The 18709-nt window shown below is 38.8% G+C and overlaps 1 protein-coding gene across 1 annotated transcript; it reads right to left on the reverse strand.

The window, feature by feature from the left end:
- Nucleotides 1-583: 583 nt before the first annotated feature.
- Nucleotides 584-10007, reverse strand: cmtr1 (cap methyltransferase 1). The gene is made up of 24 exons (XM_058614295.1): nt 9826-10007; nt 8596-8700; nt 7785-7939; nt 7413-7571; nt 7187-7279; nt 7025-7096; nt 6757-6851; nt 5883-5955; nt 5570-5768; nt 5369-5487; nt 5126-5222; nt 4851-4983; nt 4283-4462; nt 4129-4185; nt 3971-4028; nt 3825-3893; nt 3517-3648; nt 3071-3196; nt 2760-2851; nt 2583-2651; nt 2344-2391; nt 2057-2169; nt 1787-1895; nt 584-1665 (listed from the first exon to the last, which is right to left on the reverse strand). Exons 2-24 carry the CDS (start codon nt 8696-8698, stop codon nt 1530-1532), a joined length of 2487 nt encoding a protein of 828 aa, XP_058470278.1. The 5' UTR covers nt 8699-8700; nt 9826-10007; the 3' UTR covers nt 584-1529.
- Between the last annotated feature and the right edge of the window lie 8702 nt (nt 10008-18709).

Here is an 18709-nt window from a genome sequence, read left to right on the forward strand (position 1 = left end):
CATTCTTTTTATTAGAAATTGCCGTTGCCTTTCCATGCTGTGCACAATGATGCCACACTACTATAAAGTACTATGTAACTGCTTATACCATGCATAAAGTGAGAACTGCTTGAATGAACTTGCAGTGATAACATATCATTATCACATTATATGATGTATTAAGATACTGGATTTGAGGATTTGCATTTGAAATGCTCAAATTGCTTAAGATCATAAAACTTCCATGGCACCATCCTTTTCAAATTGAATATTACTTGTAACAAAAATGATATTTTTGAGTATTAAACTATGTTTAATCAGACAGGAATTCAGTCCACATTAGGAGCTTTAGGCCATCTGCTGTTGAGCTGATGTTTCTGGCTGATGAGATCTCGTCTCACCTCCTCTGTGGTTCACAATTAGAGCAACCTTTGATATCCTAATAATAAAATCCTGAAGGACTTTTGTCTGATGATCTGTCAATGACTTTAAAATTTCATACCACACCAATGCAATGATCCAAAGCACCTTTGTTGTACAATACAAAGTCCTGAATTATTATGCATGCTTACAGGTGCATTTTTATAAATAATAAAAATTTCACTCAATTTTTGGGTTGAACATCTCCCATTTATTTACTTTTACCACTATTTACATCAAAAGAGTTGATAGCCAACTTTACATGAGAAAAAAAATAAATCCATTGCAGAATTTAAGTAACATACAGTCCAGGCAAAAGGAGGCACAATCAGAACAAAGAGTCAGGGGGAACCATCCGAAAGGTACGACTACTTCCAGAAATTTAAACAACGTCCATGACAGATCAGGTATAAATGGAAAAAAAGTTGCTACAGCTGTAATTGACATTAATGGTGACATGGTATTGAGGATGACTGAGAACAGGATTGTTATGTTTATTAAGTTTACAGACTAGAGATTAGCAGGAGCACTGAGGAGCAGAAGCTCGTCTCTACAGAGACAAAGAGGAGCAGTGGTGTTTAAAGCAAGGCAAGCACGGCTGTGTTTGCACACCTGGATGCATAGTTTAACATTTGTGACCCTATCTATTACTGTAAGTGTGATGTGAACAAATACACACAAGTATTGTATGGACTAGAAACCACAAAAAACAAAACAAAAAAAACAAATCATTAAGAGACATGCAATTCAACGTGGAGACAATGGCATCAGCTTTTTGTCTTCTTGTTGTCCTATGTGCTGAATAAGAGCAGTGCAAAAGGCACAAGACATTATTAGTTAGTCGAACGCCTGTTGCTGTCAAGGTATCACTGTCAGCTCCAGAGCTCCAGTTACCACCTGGTCATTATTTCTCACATCAACATAATATGGAGAACTTAGAATATTCAACAGCAGGACAATAAAAACGGGGATTCATTAAGACAATTCCAGCTGTGGTATTTTTCATAATCCTTCCACAGTCAAAATAAACATAAAAACAACAAACTGCGATATAGCATGATCTATATCCTCCATAATTTAGTGCACTGCGTGTTGAGGTTGCTGGTGAGGCTCTGGACTCTGTAAGCTTTTCAGGGCTGGTAGTTCCTGTGGATAAAGGACAAAACATCATCTTTGGACAGTTTCTCAGGATCCATCCGCATCTGAGATTCGTGAACTTTAACTCCATCCACCCAGGCCCAGAAGAGACGCTCAGAGTGGCAGACACTGAGGATGGAGACAAAGAAAGAATACAACACATTAGCTGTGCAAATCAAAATACACATCATAGGATAAGTGAAATTAGCATTACTTAAGCGTGCATATGTACACAGGCGGCAGAACTTACTGGAAAGGAGTGGCGCAGTTTTGTGGCATTACATAAGTGGACTCCTGGGTTGTCTTATTAAAGAAGAACTTCATCTTGGAGTTCTTACTGTATGCGATCGACCAAGGCTCTAAAGGTTCAAAAGATATTTAACACATAGTTATTAAAACCACAAGTCCATGACTTTACAGACCATTTCTCAGCTTATTGATCACCCGGTTCCTTAGAGATATGACAGTGTTCTCCAACACTGAGCTGCTGCAGCACACGCCTACTCTGACATATACCCACCACTGATAGTCTTAATGATGTAGAGTCCTGTGGGGAGGAAGTGTCGGTCATCTCTGCCGGTGTAGGACAGACGAGGGACTCCTCCTGAACTCTTTGTTACCTTCATCTCCAGTCTGGATAAGGAAAACAGGAAAATAACAAGTGGCTATTTTGGACTTTATAGTTTCCTCATTTGCCAGGAAGCCACAAATGTAACTTTGACCACAAAGAAAAGTAAAATGATTTCATGAAATTCAACCAAAAGGCCTAATAGTTGATATATTCTAATGAGAGATCTGCGTTCTTACCTGACAAAGATTTTGTCCATTTCCTCCAACCTGTACACCTCCTTTACTCTGGGGAAAAAGAACAACATTGAATGTCTGTCTATTATATTACATGTGCTACTGTTTACTGGCATCTAGTGTAACAAAAATCTTCTTGTATATGTTTTAAATGTAGTTTGCCAGTCCTCATACTGCCCTAAGATAAAAAAAAACAAAAAAAAACAGGATTCATAAGTAGTTACATTCATTTGAATGAATACCTGATAGGGTTCATGTCTGGTCTGCTGGGTTTGGCCACCGCCTTCACAAACTTCTCAGCCATCCGGATCCTAATTACATAATTGTCATTATTTAAAGATGCCACTAAAAAGAGCACCAGTGTAGGCAGTACATAGTGTGGATTATAAAAGCTGTAACTGGTCGTGGATGAGACATACCGCTGGTTGAAGTGTTGGTCTCTTACATCAGTGCCGTTGAGAATCAGTGCGTCCATTACGTGAACTGCGTTGATTCTACGTTGAGCTTTTCCCTACAGGTCAAAATGGCATACATGTAAAATCAGAGCAGAGAAAGGATGCATATGGTACGCTTTAATTTTTTTGCTCTAATTGTCATGAAAATACAACTTAACTTTGAAGAAATGAGTCAAAGCAAAATGTGACCACATGAATTATCACATCCACAACAATGGAGTCAATCACAGAGAGTTAAAACAGTCTTCCATCAACTCTCCACTCCCTCTTCTCACCTCGCCCTTCAGCTCTTGGACAATCTCCACACTCAGAAGTGTGTCCCTTGGCAGCTCTAGTTTAAAATTCTCCAGTTTCCTCCAGCGCAGTGGCATCTTCCCATCCCATGTGTAAATCTGAGACTTCTACACAAGTTAAGAGGGAATGGAGAGAATAGATACAAAGATGAAAACAGGCTCAAAATACACAGAAATTGTAAATCCTCTACAGCTGTCATTACTAAACGAGTAAACAAGGAAATAAAACATCATGGGTGAATAAGTCTGCCAGTCAGCTCTTAGTTTTAATCTCTAACAGGAGAATTTTAAACAGGTTTGCACATAAAACAGCTCATTTTAACTAATAGATGGACCCTTACATCAAGAGATAAAATGAAGAAAGCCATAAAACAGTCACACTCCTACAGGTAATGAAAGAAAGTTGTATGAAACGACGGGAGTCTCACCCCAAGTGATAGAAGAAAGATCTGCTCTCCACCTCCCACAATGCACCTGTGGTCCAGTATGTGACGGATCTTTTCAAGCGTACTGGAGTTGAGATGTGTGAGTTTGCACTGGAATGGCTCCACATCTGAAGACTGAGGTAAAATAAACAAAAGGAGGATTATGGATGGCAAAAAGACATGACACAGTATATTTGTTTATTCAGAGTTTATTCAACAAACTGCTTAGTTTAAGAGCAGATTGATAAAAAATCTGTTTAGACACTGCATTTATATGTAGTTGTTCTTTATTCCAACATTTATTAGCTGACCTTATTCAGTTCGTAGAATTTTGTCTTTGGGTCAGAGGAAGCAGGAGTCACCCTGGCCTTGTCTGGGACCTGGAAAGAGACGATTGGAAATATTTAGAAGTGGAAAAATGTCAAAATTAAAATACATTAATATCTTCTATTCTCACCGCCCAGAGCTTCAGACACTCCTTCCTAATGTCAGCTTGCTTCGACACCGAAAGAGTCCTAGAGACACCGACACAGTGTCACACAGTCTGTTCCAGACACAAATACAATCCCAGACAAACAGTTATATTGGAGTAGAGATAAGAGAATGGTTTCTCACGGGTCGACGACAAAAGCATGGATCTTGGCCAAAGCCTTGATCTGGACTGCACAGAGGCTATGATGAGGGAGAGGGAGGGAATTCAATTTATTCAGTCCGTCATTCAGACTGACATGAAAAGATAAAGGCATCTCTGAATGTTGTGGCTCTTTACCTCTCATTGGAGTTGACCATGAACTGATAGAAATCTGTGTCTTCCTTGATGATGCTCAGTGGAACCACATCTGTGACATCTCTGTCTGTATTCCTCAGCTGGTTCAGTTTCAGGTTTATTCTGAACATGTATTCCCTGACGGCTTCTGAACCTGGCTTCAGACCACGGCACACTATGTACCTGCAAGTGGCAGTGAGTGGAAGAAGATTGACAGAGGCTAATATATTCTGTACAAATGCTCTAAAGTTCCTAACCCACAGCAGATACTGTGCTATTCCTTCACGCCAAGTCGTTGCACGATTTTTCTACGCTGCTCTATGCTGGGAATCAATACATGAAGCTGAACAATTTGAAAAGCTATTAGGTTTTTATTCTGTAAAATGGGCCTGTTGACAGTGGGACTTTGTTTAAGACACCTCTGCCGACTTTAGTTAAAACTTATGTTGCTATCAGGAATAAAAGACTTCTGCCAAAAAAAGTAAATTATATTTTTATAAAATGTATGAGTTTTTATTGTCTTGCTGCCATTTGGTTTGGAGTAAATCTGTTGTACTGCACACACACTCACCTCTCAGAGTTGGCAGGTCGGCTGGTGACAGGTTTATAGAGACATACCCTGTCAAAGCAGAGGTAGACCAGATAGACCAAACCCACACTGAAGGGAGTGAAGAGGTCAAACGTCTTACAGACAAAGTGGCCACCTGCCCAAGACAAAGATGCTAGTGTGATTTAATCCAGACACTGATACACGGTATTACGATTTTTTAGCATTGTGTGAATTCATTTGAATCTAACGGACATTTGTTTATGTTTAAAAGTTATGCACATTTTAACGTCACATACCTGTCCTGAGTGTAGAGAGGGCAGTGAGGAATTGACAGAGTAGCAGCTGTTTGCTCAGGATCTCCTGAAGGTTTTCCTGACCTTCCACAGAGAAACCCTACCACAGACAGAGAGTCATTAAATCAAACCTGATACAATCTACAAACAGAAAGCTTTAATTGAATTCAACCCCTGTTCAATAAAAACACTTTATAACCTAGGTATACCTGGGATATAAAAAACAAACATGTCAAACAGTCTTACCCCATCTGCCATGAGGAAGTGCAGCCCTCTTCTTTCTGTGCTCTCTAGCACAAAGTTCCGAAAGGCTGTCATGTTTTCTGGCCGAGTGATGTCACCATCACCATCCACACCTCCCTCACCTGGGAAACACAGAGGTCAAGCTCTCACCAAATCATTCATTGGTCATCTCCTGGGTGGGATGTGCAGGTTTTGTTAACATACCATAATAAGGCTCAAACAGCTCACTCGGTGCTGCATAGAAATCTTCCAGTTTGAAGTCACAGGGTCCTTTCAGTGTCATGCCGAAGCCTTTGGCATGCCAGCGTCTCCTCCACAGTATGTACTCAGAAAAGCCTCCTGGTCCCGCACAGACATCACCAAAGTACAGAAGCTCACCCTCACGGTCTTTAGTCAGAGGGATCTGCATCGTGAAAGTGGGCAGACGCATCACTTTATCTCACCATCTGTTTGTATGTTGCATGTGTACTCTGAACACAGAGCCACACACAGAAACAGGTACTTATGATTCACTCACCCCTTTGGAATTCTTTGGGTTGGTGAACATGTGATCAAAGCAGTGGTCGATGTTTGCCATTTTCATTGCTGCTCTAAATACAGAAACCACAAAAAAAGAACATGTTATTGTATGAAAAGGACTAACACAACAAATAGTAATTACTACAACAAATGAAAGGTAAACGTTACATACTGGGAATCTAATATTTAAAAATGAGTAACATGTGTTTTCCACAGTCTTCGTGAGCAAGGAAAAAAGCATGAGTGCTCCAGCCAAACCGGCAGACTTTACATTTTGTTTCCAATTAAGACACAAGAAAATTCCAGTGCATAAGAGTGAGTGAGACTAATGTAGGGTCCATAGTGTGTGGTGAAGAGGAGCAGCTAAAGAGATGCATTTAAAGATCCTGAAAAATTGTATTACTTCTGTGGGGTACACAGTGAACTGAGCTTTGAAAAGCAGTTGCAAGTTGCATTCAAGAAACCTTGTAAATTTCATCACCTCTGCAAACACACATTTAAGTCCACCAACCAAGCACTCGTAGCTGCCATTGCCGCCTTGTGGTATTATATGCAGAAACATTTCTATCTATGAAATCACTGACATAAACATAGTTCAGTTTTTTTTTAATATAATCTCAAACAGTTGCTTAACTGCTTAATTATTTTTTATAATCAAATTAATAATCAAATATTCATGCCCCTCCCAATTATACAGTGTAATAAAAACAACACATTTTAGTTTCAAAGATTATATACCAATAGAGGCTGAACCCTTTCCTCCTTGTAAGGCAATTTCTTCAAAAGGTGCAAAAGTAACTAAGTAATTAAATAAAAAAAAGAATCTAGCAAATGCTAATTTGTTCAGCATGTGGTAACCAGGTAAGACTGACCTGTTGAGAAAGATCCCTCCTCTAATTGTCTCGTAAGGGTTGGAGCGTGTGCGAGCTCTCCTCATCTCCTCACCTTCCAGATTATCAAACACCGTCTGAACATCAGTCACAAACAGAGGTTAGAGGTAACATACCCCAAGAACAATTTAATGAAATCATAAATCTAAATTTCACAGGGAGACACACACTGCTGAGGTATCTTAAGGCAAATTATATTATCCTATGTTTAAACAGAAGCAAACAGTAGGTTATTCAGATTCTAACTCACCTTACACCTTAGAAGAGTGTGCAGCAGATCTTCAGAACAAAACTCTGTCTCATCCTCAATCTTCAGTTTTCTCTGTAAGCAGCCGAAAACAGAATTTAAACATTAAATATGTCTTTATCAGTTAAAAGACAGTGCAGGTATCACGATTTATTTGTTAGTTACCGGTCCCACTCTCATCCAATCCCTCAGCTCATCATCATCTGGGTTCTCTGTGGTGCATTCAGGGAACCAGTCCACTTTCTCTACAGCACTGGGCTGGACAGACAAAATTGAAAAAGAGACAAATGATAAGAGTTAGCAATAACAGTTGCAAGGTTTCTATGTGTAACCAAGACCTAAAATACAGCAAAACACAAAAATAACAGGTTTAACATTTAGTGCTGTGTACCTCAGGTTCATCACGCCAGTCGACATTGAGCTCCCCCTGAAAGCCCTGCAGTGTGAGGCCAAGACCCCTTCTACCCCGCTGAGTCGAGGCCTCCACGATCTCCTTGCGTCCTTGGCCAAATTTCCCCAGACCCTCACCCTCACGGAAACCCATCTTGGCCTAAACAGACAAGAAAAGGAAAAAAACAGTAAAAACTGTGGAAAAAAAATACATTTCTCCCAAGTACTCATGTTTCTTATAAATACTTTTCATAATTAAATAAATATCTTCAAAACCTATTATATATAACACATACAATCGGCAACTTTGCAATTATAATTATGAAGGTTAACTTAAATCTTTCAAGTAAGTGAGATTTTTTTGAAACATTACCATGAGCTTCTGTGACACACTGTTGTACATTGAGAAATTGGCAGTGTCTGCAGGGTTTGCATTTGTCTCTTGTTCATCAAAGGATGATATGGAGGGCATGGAGAACCCTGGTCTGTGATCCTCCTGATCGCTGAGGGATTCATTTTGGCTGGAGTCTGGATAGTACAAAACCATACACACACTGTGAAGATTACCAGATTCAACAGTCTTGATCTTAAGCATTACAATCTTGAACCTATTGAACATTTTTAGTTTAAGTTGAGTGAATTTTAAAACAAACTTTTAAATGTACAAAGATGAGACATAAACTGCCCAAAGTGAAATAAACATAGTAATACTGCCTCACAGTTTTATGCACTGCCAAACAGTGAAGTTGCAGTTTACATCCACATCAATCAGTGGTGTTGTATAATTACCAGATACATGTTTGCAAAATCCAAAACAATACAGTGTCACATTGAAGTTAGACAAGGACAGAGACAAGTGAATTGTTTAGATATTATCATTTAAGACAAATGTATCATTCAATGGAAAAACTAGTCACTTTATACACTTCAGATTAAATAATCATCCATACATCACTGATGAAGTCACATGTTTAACCTGGTTTGTTTAAAACTAAGTTAGAGAAGCACCAATGCTGTCAATCAAACCCACACCAGCCATTTAATGTCCCATAGAGCAAATACTGGTTACATTTTGCAGAGAGGTATCAGAGCCACAGCGGGCAACCTTTCAGCAGGCTGTTTGAGTATGCATTCTATTAAATTAGACCATACTTTTTGAAGGGGGTTAATTAATGTATATCCACCTTGTCTGGATAACTGTGACTCTTCATCTGAGCTGCTGTCATCACGACTTATCTTTGCACCCTGCAGTACTGTCGACGGTCCTTCAGCTCTTCTCTTCATCATGGCTGGAATAAAACAGACAGGACAATAAGAATAACGTTATCGGTTTGATGGATCGGGTGCAGCAGCACACAGAAGATTGAGAGGAACGACCACGTCAGAAATCCATGAGCAAAGGCAATAGTAATCTAAATCCAATATAAAACATGAAGTAGGAAATCACTTGTGACAGGTAGTGTTGAAACTTCCAATCTGACTGAGTAAGATTAAGTGACATTTTTAATCAAAATTGGAATTTTAGTCAACATAAATCACAAGCTGCAATAATTGTGTTAATTTAATTGTACCATTCTACATTCTATTCCAATTCAAAAGTGTTTGAAACAATACATTCTCATTCTTGCATTACATACATCATACATACACAATCACAATATCAGACAGAATAGTCGCGAACAGGTGTTTTCCAAACATGATTCAGCCCTAACATCATCAATACTAGCGCCAATCTGTCATTTGTATTTTGGGGATCAAACAAAGGAATTTTATATAGAAAATTATGTATGCTCAGGTATTATTACTCCTTTCTTGAGGGCATCAGATGGTGATTGTGGTCATCTACAGAAATACTGCAAATACAGACATTTGCACCCCACAATCGCATTTAACAAGTGAAACACAGCCAGTATTTTATTTTGAAATAGCCACAGGAAATGATTTTTTTTCTTTTTTTTTTTTTACAGCATTTTCACTTTTTAAATGTAGATGCTATACATGTTGCATATAAAATCAGTTTAAAGGTTATAATTTATTTAAAACCTTTTATTTGTGGCCTTTCGCTTGTTTAATTTACGTCAGTGTGACATAATGTTGACCACCCCCGACCAACAGCCTCAGTTTTAGCATCTTTCGTGTAAATACGGCAGCGATTCATAAGCAATGTCTTATTCTTTCACATGGCTATTACTTACTGCTAACCTCGCTGCTAACTCGCTATATATGTTACCTCTGGGGTTTGATGTAAATAACGAAAACGAACCACTCCCCGGTAAATAATTTAGCTGCGCGACACAGTTGGAGTAAACAGACTTGTTTGGTCAGAGTCAGTGTGGGAGTTTTCAGTGAAAGGAAACTGCGTAGCTGTAGCAGCTTTAGCTGTTAGCTTTCTTTGTTAGCCAGCTAATATTTACCAGCTCAGAGTGAAAGACTTCACTCTCCTGCACCAGCATCGACAAGGCGTTAGTTCCACTTATGTGTCGAACATTTCCTTTGTGAATTATATTGATAAGAGAATCTCCACGACTGTAAGTAAGCCCGCGTTCTGTTTTTAGAACTGCCCGGCAGGGTCCCACTGTTCTGACGACGCGCGGTGATGACGCAAAAAGTAAAAGAACTTTCCAGACAAGTGCCTGTTTTTTTTGGTTTTGGTTGTGGTTTTTTTTTTCAACCCAGGGGTCTCAAAAACTTTTAAAATTATAATGGAAACTGTTCCGAACGGACAAACAGTGAACAACAGTTTGATCATAATAATACCTTAGGTTATATTTATCACATTATTAAATTCAACATTTGATTATATATAAGCTTGTCTAGTGTTTTCATTTCAACTACATGTTATATACATAATAAATATTTTATTTATGTCTGTTTTTATTATTTAGAGATAAATTTTGCATCTTACATTTGTTTTATTGTTGTGAACTTTATGGTGTGTAATATCATCCTAAATATTTTTAATTGCAAAATCATAATGGATTATCAAGATATTTTAATTTCTAACTACTAAATTTCTAACTTTTTCCAAAAAAGGTTGGACTCTTTCATTTGACCGGCCCCCTCCTGATCAGGAGTACTACTAAATAAATAAAGAATACAAAATAAAATAATAAGGATCGGCACCAGTGCCTCCCACAACTCTCATGTGGAGGATAAAGCAGTTGAAGATGAATGAATGAATAATTGTGTTCTGAAACATCTAATAAATAATTCTGAAATAACTAAACAGATTGAAGCACCGGCATCCCAGGCTGTGTTATTTTAAAAATATTTTCTTTCTTTCATGTGTTACAATATTGTGCTGTCAGCTTTGACAGTTTTGACAACAAATGTAAAAAAGACGACTTGTTCCCTACAAACAAAATAAATTCACCTGCTAGTATAGCTGTAAAAAAAATAAAAACAACAGTGCATTTTCTTGTCAAGGGGACATACAAGAATTGTACCTTATTGTACCTTGTGCCTAAGAAAAACATAAGCTGAGATACTTTTATGCAAAACCTTAATTGAATTGTTTTAGTCATTAAGTGATTAGACTGTCCTTTAAACAGTCATGCATGTGAATAAGACTGGGCTAATCCGTTCTTGGCATGTGAGTTGAGCTGTTTACAGTAGTGCTTTATAATGATTTAGTAAAATTAGTTGTTTTGAGAAAAAAGGTCACACAGGAACATATCAGGACAACAGTTGTGGCGCCAAACTGTCTGCACATTCTATAAAAAAAAATTATTTTACATGACGACTTAATTTATGATTTCCCATCTTGCAATTTTAAAACATGACCACTGAGGTTGTACTGTATCTACAGAAGATACTGCGGTGGTAATGAAATTTCTCCTAACCATACTGTTCCAAACCTGTCAGTGTATTGCATGTCTTCATGATGAAATAGTCAAATCCTTCTTAGAAGAAACAGTGTCAGCTCCCTTTTCGTGACACCACAGATAGATGACCCGAGGAAGCAGCCAAAGCTCTGCTTCCTGACACAAACTCTTCTTCTTCTTCTTCGTCTTAACATCTCAGAATACTGTCCAAATGTGTTTTGATGTGTAATAAAAAGCAGACTTTACACCAAATGGAATGTGGAGCTGGCTTCGCTGACAAATCTTTATTTTACCTCATGCAAAAACTTGTGTTTCGTTGCAGCACAGATTTATTTGTTTTAAATTATAGTGATCCTCTAAAGAAATAATGTAAAAATAATTGTTTTGTAATTTGCTTTTTAAAATGTAATATTTATATTGTTACAGTCTGACATGTTATATAATATAGTCTATATTTTTATGTTACTTTGTGACTGTGTACATGTTCCTACAAGGGCTTTTCCCACGGTCTTATATTGCAACTTATACTTGAGATACTGCAAAAACAAAAAAGTACAATACATCACTGTCACAGCACAACATGCCTTTTAATTGTTCCTAACAGAATCACTTTGTCCTCCGTTGATGGGGTTATGTGTTGCGTCTCTAAATAATGGTGTCCCATGGATTTGGCCCTCGTCTCACAGGTACAGTATATTAATCCACTTCCACCACAGTGACTCTGCTAATCTCCCACTGACACAAATGCACATACACACAAAGATACACACAACATGTGATCAGCTTACGCAATGAAGCCAAGGCTTTATATACTACTTATAGAGACTGGATTGCCTGAAGGGAAACCATCAGAGTGAAGGTGTGTGTCAGTTTGTCTGAGTGAGTGAGGGAGCGAGGAGAGTGTCTGCGGACACAGGGGAGATTCTTTCACTGGTGTCTCACTCCAGTGGAAAAGGACTGAGGCCAAAGAGACAACAGGGAGGGAAGCGGAGTGAAGCGCAGGGATTCACAGTGATAAAGTTTCCAAGCAGAAACTCCTGAGGGCTGTGTTTTTGTGGTCTCAGCTCTGAAGCACGGGAGAGAACAACAATGTTTTTTCGCATCCCTCGGCTGACCCCTGGATATATTAGATACCTCCAGGTGCGTAAGATGCTTCAAGGTCATTTTGTTTCTCTTTTGATAGATTAATGATTAGTCTTGGACACCTGCAGTGGCACAACAGTGGGGCAAATTCCCTCGATGGATGGAAATAACGAAAAACCGAACAGATCGACTGTAGAGTTCAGTCGATCATATAATGTTTAGTATATATAGATTATAGTTATTGCTTGTTTCAATCTCCTGTCCATATTTAGGCCTTTGTAATGTGCAATAACACGGTTATATTATAGAATATTGTACATTTTTCAAAACACAAATATTGTGATTTGGTGACATTTTTATCATATATTTTATTATCTTTTTTACTAATTTCAATTCACTTGGTAGTGCGTTCCACATTTGCAAGACTTTTATAGAAAATGCTGACTGCCCCCGTTTAAAACAATCCTGACTCATCACTGCATGCATTACAAGTTACCCATTTGTGTGTGTGTGTGTGTCATGTCAGGATTTGGAATAGAGGATTACATCAGCCTGTCTTTGACTGGATTTTGCTCAGAGGTACATTAGCTTCCCTGCGGGTCAGATAAATACCCTCTAATTGGATCTCCAGGGAGAAATAGCATGAGATCCATGTTTCTAGTCAGTCTGGTGGGCATTTGTGTTTGTCTCCACTCATCAAAGTTCAATGTTACATAAGTATCATTGTGAAATAAAATAGGTCATAGTTAAACCAAAATATATTGTTAAGGCATTTCTGTTTTGTAAACAAAACCCAAAAGCGTAATATCTGAGTGAGAAGATTCATATCTTGTAAATCTCTGAAATGTCAGCAAAAACAGCATCATAATTGTCTGCTGCAGTGATGCGTCGTCAGATTATGTGATGTGAAGTTTTACATGGTTTATCTCTTGCAACTGCCACAAATCCATACATATCCATAAACCTAATTTGAAAACAGAGACCTGTGGTTTTCACAACAGTGATGAGCAAAGAAAAGTAACTGAATTTATGTTTGATCTTAGGACATGTCTTGGACTGGCTCAAAATTATGAGAGGCCTTCACACCTGCACATGACTGTATTAGATAAGTATTGAAACTTGATAAAAATGGAGGTTCTAGTGCGGCTCTTCCCCTATGCTAAGACCATCGCTGGCGTGAGATGGGCGTGTGACCATAGTCAGCTGTTAAAGGACTCTGCTGCAGCCAGAGCACGGAGGAACATTGGTGACCCTGTGGCTTGGTCATCATCGCACCTGGTGATCATGCCTGCTTGTTGTCATGGCTTCTTGGGTGGAGGTGGAGGTGGAGGTGGAGGTGGAGGTGGTGGTGGTGGTGGTGGTGGTGGTGGTGACTCATGCCGTCTCTTTCAGACTCAGGCAGCCCAGGCTGTGCTGCAGAGCAGGGAACGCCCGGCAATGCCGCGCATCGCCGCCCTGCTGGGCCTCATGGGGATCGGCATGTCCAGCTACAGTTCCCGCCAGCTGACGCTGCACTACAAGCCATCAAGTCGCCTGTTTAGATGAGATGGATATGGAAATGGGACACAGGCACACACACACACACACTTTTGTCTCTCTATAATTATGAGGACATAATGAATTCCTTAGCCCCTTACCTTAATCTTAACCCCCAAAAAGCCCTTTAAATGTGAGTCAAAATTTGTCCTCACATATACAGGCATATATCCACACACACGCTGGTTTCCACGTACACTTCAGAGGACATTGCATTGCATTGTTCACCAATTTAGTAATTTACCTTGATTTTTGTCCCCATAAGGAATAAAAGTCCCCCTAATAATGTGACTGTGTAAACAGATTTAGGTCCCCACAGCATAAGGAATACCAGATGTACACTCACACACATGCACACTTCAAGCATGAAAAGAGCAGCTCAAAGAGAGGGAAATTTAAAATAAACAATTTCTATTTTTCTGTTTGCTCCCCTGCTAATAATCCCATACAGTATGTGTGGTTCAAGTTTAACGTTGTCCTTATTTTTGATTTATTATAGAGTTTATTGTCTTAAAGGTTTCTAACTGCAGTTAAGAATTTAAGTTACGGGTTAAGGGTGAAGTCACTTGCGTGTTACTGCTTGAACCACAGTCTGTCCCCATGTCCTCGTCCCTCATTACTGGAGTATTCAGTCTGAAATGGCCCTCAAATTAGATTTACAGGCCAAAGAATAAAACTTTTTTTTTCTTTTTTAAAAAAAAAAAATACATCTGTGCTCTTTAAAAGAAATGCATCCAAGCTGCTGCTCCAAGAAATCTCTTCAAAAATGCTTTAATCACTGTTATTTTCCCATTTAGGCAGATGCTTTGATGTGACACAGAGGTCTTTTTACCCTTGACCTGTTTCTCGATTTCTTTGGTATGATTATAAAATACATCAGAGACTCAAGGCACTGACTGAATTCTTGATTCTGGAGTTGACAGCATGAGTTTTTAAACTTCATCTCTCTCTCTTTTTTTGTGTGTATGTGCGTGACAAAATCCCAGAGAACCAGCTTAAGTTAGTGTTTTGGCTGCCTGACTGCTCCTGAAATGAGAATAAACTCTGCAAACAGTAACATAAAATGTTTTAATGAATGAACAATGCAACGTTGCACTTTATTTTGACGCTGAATGAGATTAGTAGACAATGTCGTGGAGTGCTACCAACTGGTTTTATGAGCAGGACTAGGCAACATCTCGCTGGATTGACCGTTGTCAGGCAGAGGAACCAGGACAACCATCCTGGACACCACCTGAACTAACATGTGAATCCACCCGGATCGCTCCCAGTTGCACACCACTGTGATGATTGTAGATGAATGACCCACTACGAGGTCTCTTAACATAGTGTAGATACTTTTATTTTGCTGTATATTTTGTTGTTGTTTGACAGCATATAAATGTTTCACCGACTATGAATGAATATTAGCAGTGAAGTGTCACTTTGACGTGGGTTCCAGTGAAGAGAGGTTAATATTGTTCAAGATGAGCATGTCAACAGGTCACAAGGCAAGTGCTGTGATACAACGATCCCTCGCTGATCCTCTTATGATACTTTTTTAGAGCAGCTTATATGAAAGAGGTCACTAACCCTGAAATGGACACAAGTAAGAGCTTGTTGTGAGTGGACTGAACAAATGGATCATTAATGGAAATTGGCATTTTGTATCTATATTTATTGTTGTAATGTACATGCTTGGCATGATTATTATGTTGTTTGTTAGTCATCTGTGTGGTGCAAAGACTTTTAATGTTTCAAATGCCACATACCCGAGTTTGTTTTAAAAAAATCTACATTAAAATTGTATACATTTTCCAAGACACTGGAAGACTGTTTTGTGGTTTGATTACAAAAGGAAAAAGTGAATCGTACAAATGTTACTAATTTTCATTGAGCAAAAAAAGGGTCTATAATAATCATCACCAACTCTACTTATAATGAACCAAGTCATTCATTATTTCTGAACCTACAGACATTAAAATGTGATGACTTAGTGGACCTGTGCACTTTAAAATGGATCTGTGGAACAGCTGCACAGAGGACTTATGTACGTATCAGTATTTGAACTCAAAAAAACATTTTAAATTCTGACTATTTATACATGATACATAATACATGAAGATATGAAGGGTTTGTGTTTTATAAATCATATGCTGACAGGTAACGTTATATTCCTAGGGTAGGCAAAATAAGCTTGAGCTTCAGCTGACACCTTTTTTCGGTCCATTTCCTTTGTGCAGAATGCTGCTAATTAATTTATAACAATGTGTGTTTAATATGTGTCAACACAAATGTACCCGTATTTATTTCAGAATACCTGTGACCAAAACTTACTAACTAACTAAATCATCCTTGAATAAATTGGTGGAATTTTTATAAAATAGAATAGAAATTTGGATAAGAGCACCATTTAATAAACATACACAGAAGACACGCTGTTCTTTCCGTGTGCACTAGATGTCAGCATAGATTTCAGCCTCGTTCTCACACTTCTTCATTATCCATTGCAAGTAGACAAACTTTAATACGCGTGCGACCTGTGGTGATGAATGACCTGACTCACCGCTGCACAAGAAGTGTTGTATGAACAACAGAACACATATTTTATTTTTAACTCCTTCCACTTTTACACTTTCCTTTCTTGTCAGAGTCATTAGTTTAGGAATGTGTTCATACACTGGGGGCAATGGTTTGTACAACCTGAAATATTAACAGTCTCACCTCTGAGGTGTGCGGTTTGTCACTCTACGCCTGTAAATAAATGTCGTATTTATAACAGAAGTTCTGTTTGCTGATTCACCGTGGCTCAGCTCAGCTCAGGCATGTTGGTCTGCTCATAAGACTCAGAGGTCTGACCCAGTTATAGATCTAAGCTGCTTTGGAAGAACCAATTCTACCCTGGCAGGAGCCAGTCGAGGTTACAGTTGTGCCACTATCGATTTAATGAGAGATTAGAAATTAGCATTACTGGAAATATACTGGGAGCTCACGACACCTACAGTCACGAACATGGGTTTCACCACTAGCTGGACATTTACCAACATGCCAGTCATCACTGTTGCAACCAGAGGCTTTTTGTGAAGGGAAATACTCAGTGTTTGCCTGCTCCTTTTTTTTTGTCTCCATCAGATTCTCGGCCTGAGGGCAGAGAGGAATTGGGAGTTATAAGGACAGACAGACTAAATTTCCTACTCTCTCTGACTCTCACTCACACATACACACACACACACACACACACAGACAGTGACTCCATTATGTGTCTGTTTCTCCTCAGGAGGCTCTTGTTACCATCTCTTGCAGCAACAACAAAGAGCTGAATGTCTGCGCTACCGGAGAGATGGATGAGAGAAGGACCCAGGGACATATCCACAAGGTCCTTTAGACCTTTTTAAGCTCGATACCGCCTGAGTGTGTATGTTCCTGTGTTTCTTACCTTACAGACTCATATCTGTATCAAATGAGAACAAATCCCACAAGTGGTAATTTAGAGCTGCACCTGTGTGGCTCGGCTGCCTCAGGTGGAAACACTTCATAAACGATCAGCTACACTGGTAGGAGTAGAGATGCCTATTTGTACAATCTGTGAAAAATAAAATTATATATATCTATATATAATCCCTATATACATATAGCCAGTGTGTTTATTCATTCATTCTTCATATTTTTACTTCTAAAACTTAAGTACTATAATACTTAATAGTAATATAATAAAAAGTGACTTTAACTTCTACCAAAGTCATTTTAGATACTTTTATTCTTCTAAGCTTAGGTTTTAGAGACTCTCAAAAGAGATGAGTCTTCACGAGTTTCTTGAAGCTCAAGAGACACTCAGTTGCTCTGATGGCATCAGGGAGCTCCTTCCACTAGCAGGCGATAACCACAAATAAATGAGAACAATCTGGACGGAGAGCATTTGTCGGAGGAACGCGGTGGTTGAGATGGAGCACAAGTTAAAACGTTAAATGATGCACTGAAAGCGTGGCTCTTCAGTTACAGAGAGGGAGGATTTTTTAACAACATGGTATGAAATCCATTTCAACAGCAGAAGGGTTGTCATTAAACACAACTTATATTTAATGTTGTTATGATTTAGTTGAGCATTTAACCTCATTTAGAGGAAGAAAAGAAACTAAGAAGGAAACCCATTTCTTTGACTCATTTCTTAGACACATAAACACTACACACACTTGCACCCACATGCACCGGCTTGATAAAGCCACTCTGGTGGATTTGTCCATTTGTTTGTGTGTCCTCAGTCACCTGGCACATTCAGTGAAAGAGCTTACGCTTGTTTTAAAGCTTTTCTTTCCCCTTGAACTCGTGATGAAAACACCCTTTGTGTACAGGAAGTCATATTTTGATCAAGGCTTAATGCTGTCACGCACACACACACACACACAGACGGGAGAAAATGTTATTTTAACCAATGATATCTGCTACTGTATCTAATATGGAATCATCACCAGTGTGTTTTCTTCTGGGATCCTTTATAGAGCGGCAGGGGAAACAGCAGCTGGGTGATGTGTGATGTTGCCTGGCAGCTTGTTACCAAACAAAAGAAGGTGTGTATGCCAAGACACATCCAGTCTATTTTAGCTCCGCTGTGCAAAATTAATGAGGTGTGACTGTAAATTACCTTGTTGTGAACACATGCTTGTAGTGGGTTTGAGAAGACAATTACATGGCAAATATCCTTGTCAGGCTGTACGGATATTTAATTGTCTACTGTAATGTGTGCACCTGCCTCAGAGGCCAATAAGAGCATGTGTTATGTTTTGATGTGCTGAAGTCATACTAAAGAGTCATTTAGGACAATAAAACCTGCTCTACAGGTTCAACTTCAGCCCTTATCTCCCCAAGATGTTCTTATTTT

This window comes from Solea solea, chromosome 17 (genome assembly GCF_958295425.1).
Source record: "Solea solea chromosome 17, fSolSol10.1, whole genome shotgun sequence".
In the NCBI taxonomy this organism is placed as follows: Eukaryota; Metazoa; Chordata; class Actinopteri; order Pleuronectiformes; family Soleidae; genus Solea; species Solea solea.

Bases quoted from the DNA above. Each gene is read 5' to 3' on its own strand.
- cmtr1 (XM_058614295.1), bottom strand. From the start codon at position 8,698: ATGATGAAGAGAAGAGCTGAAGGACCGTCGACAGTACTGCAGGGTGCA. The intron at 5,488-5,569 runs GTATGTTAACAA...TGTGTTTCCCAG, and splicing joins GCTGTTTGAGCCTTATTATG to GTGAGGGAGGTGTGGATGGT. The intron at 4,186-4,282 runs GTAAAGAGCCAC...CCCTCATCATAG, and splicing joins ATGGTCAACTCCAATGAGAG to CCTCTGTGCAGTCCAGATCA.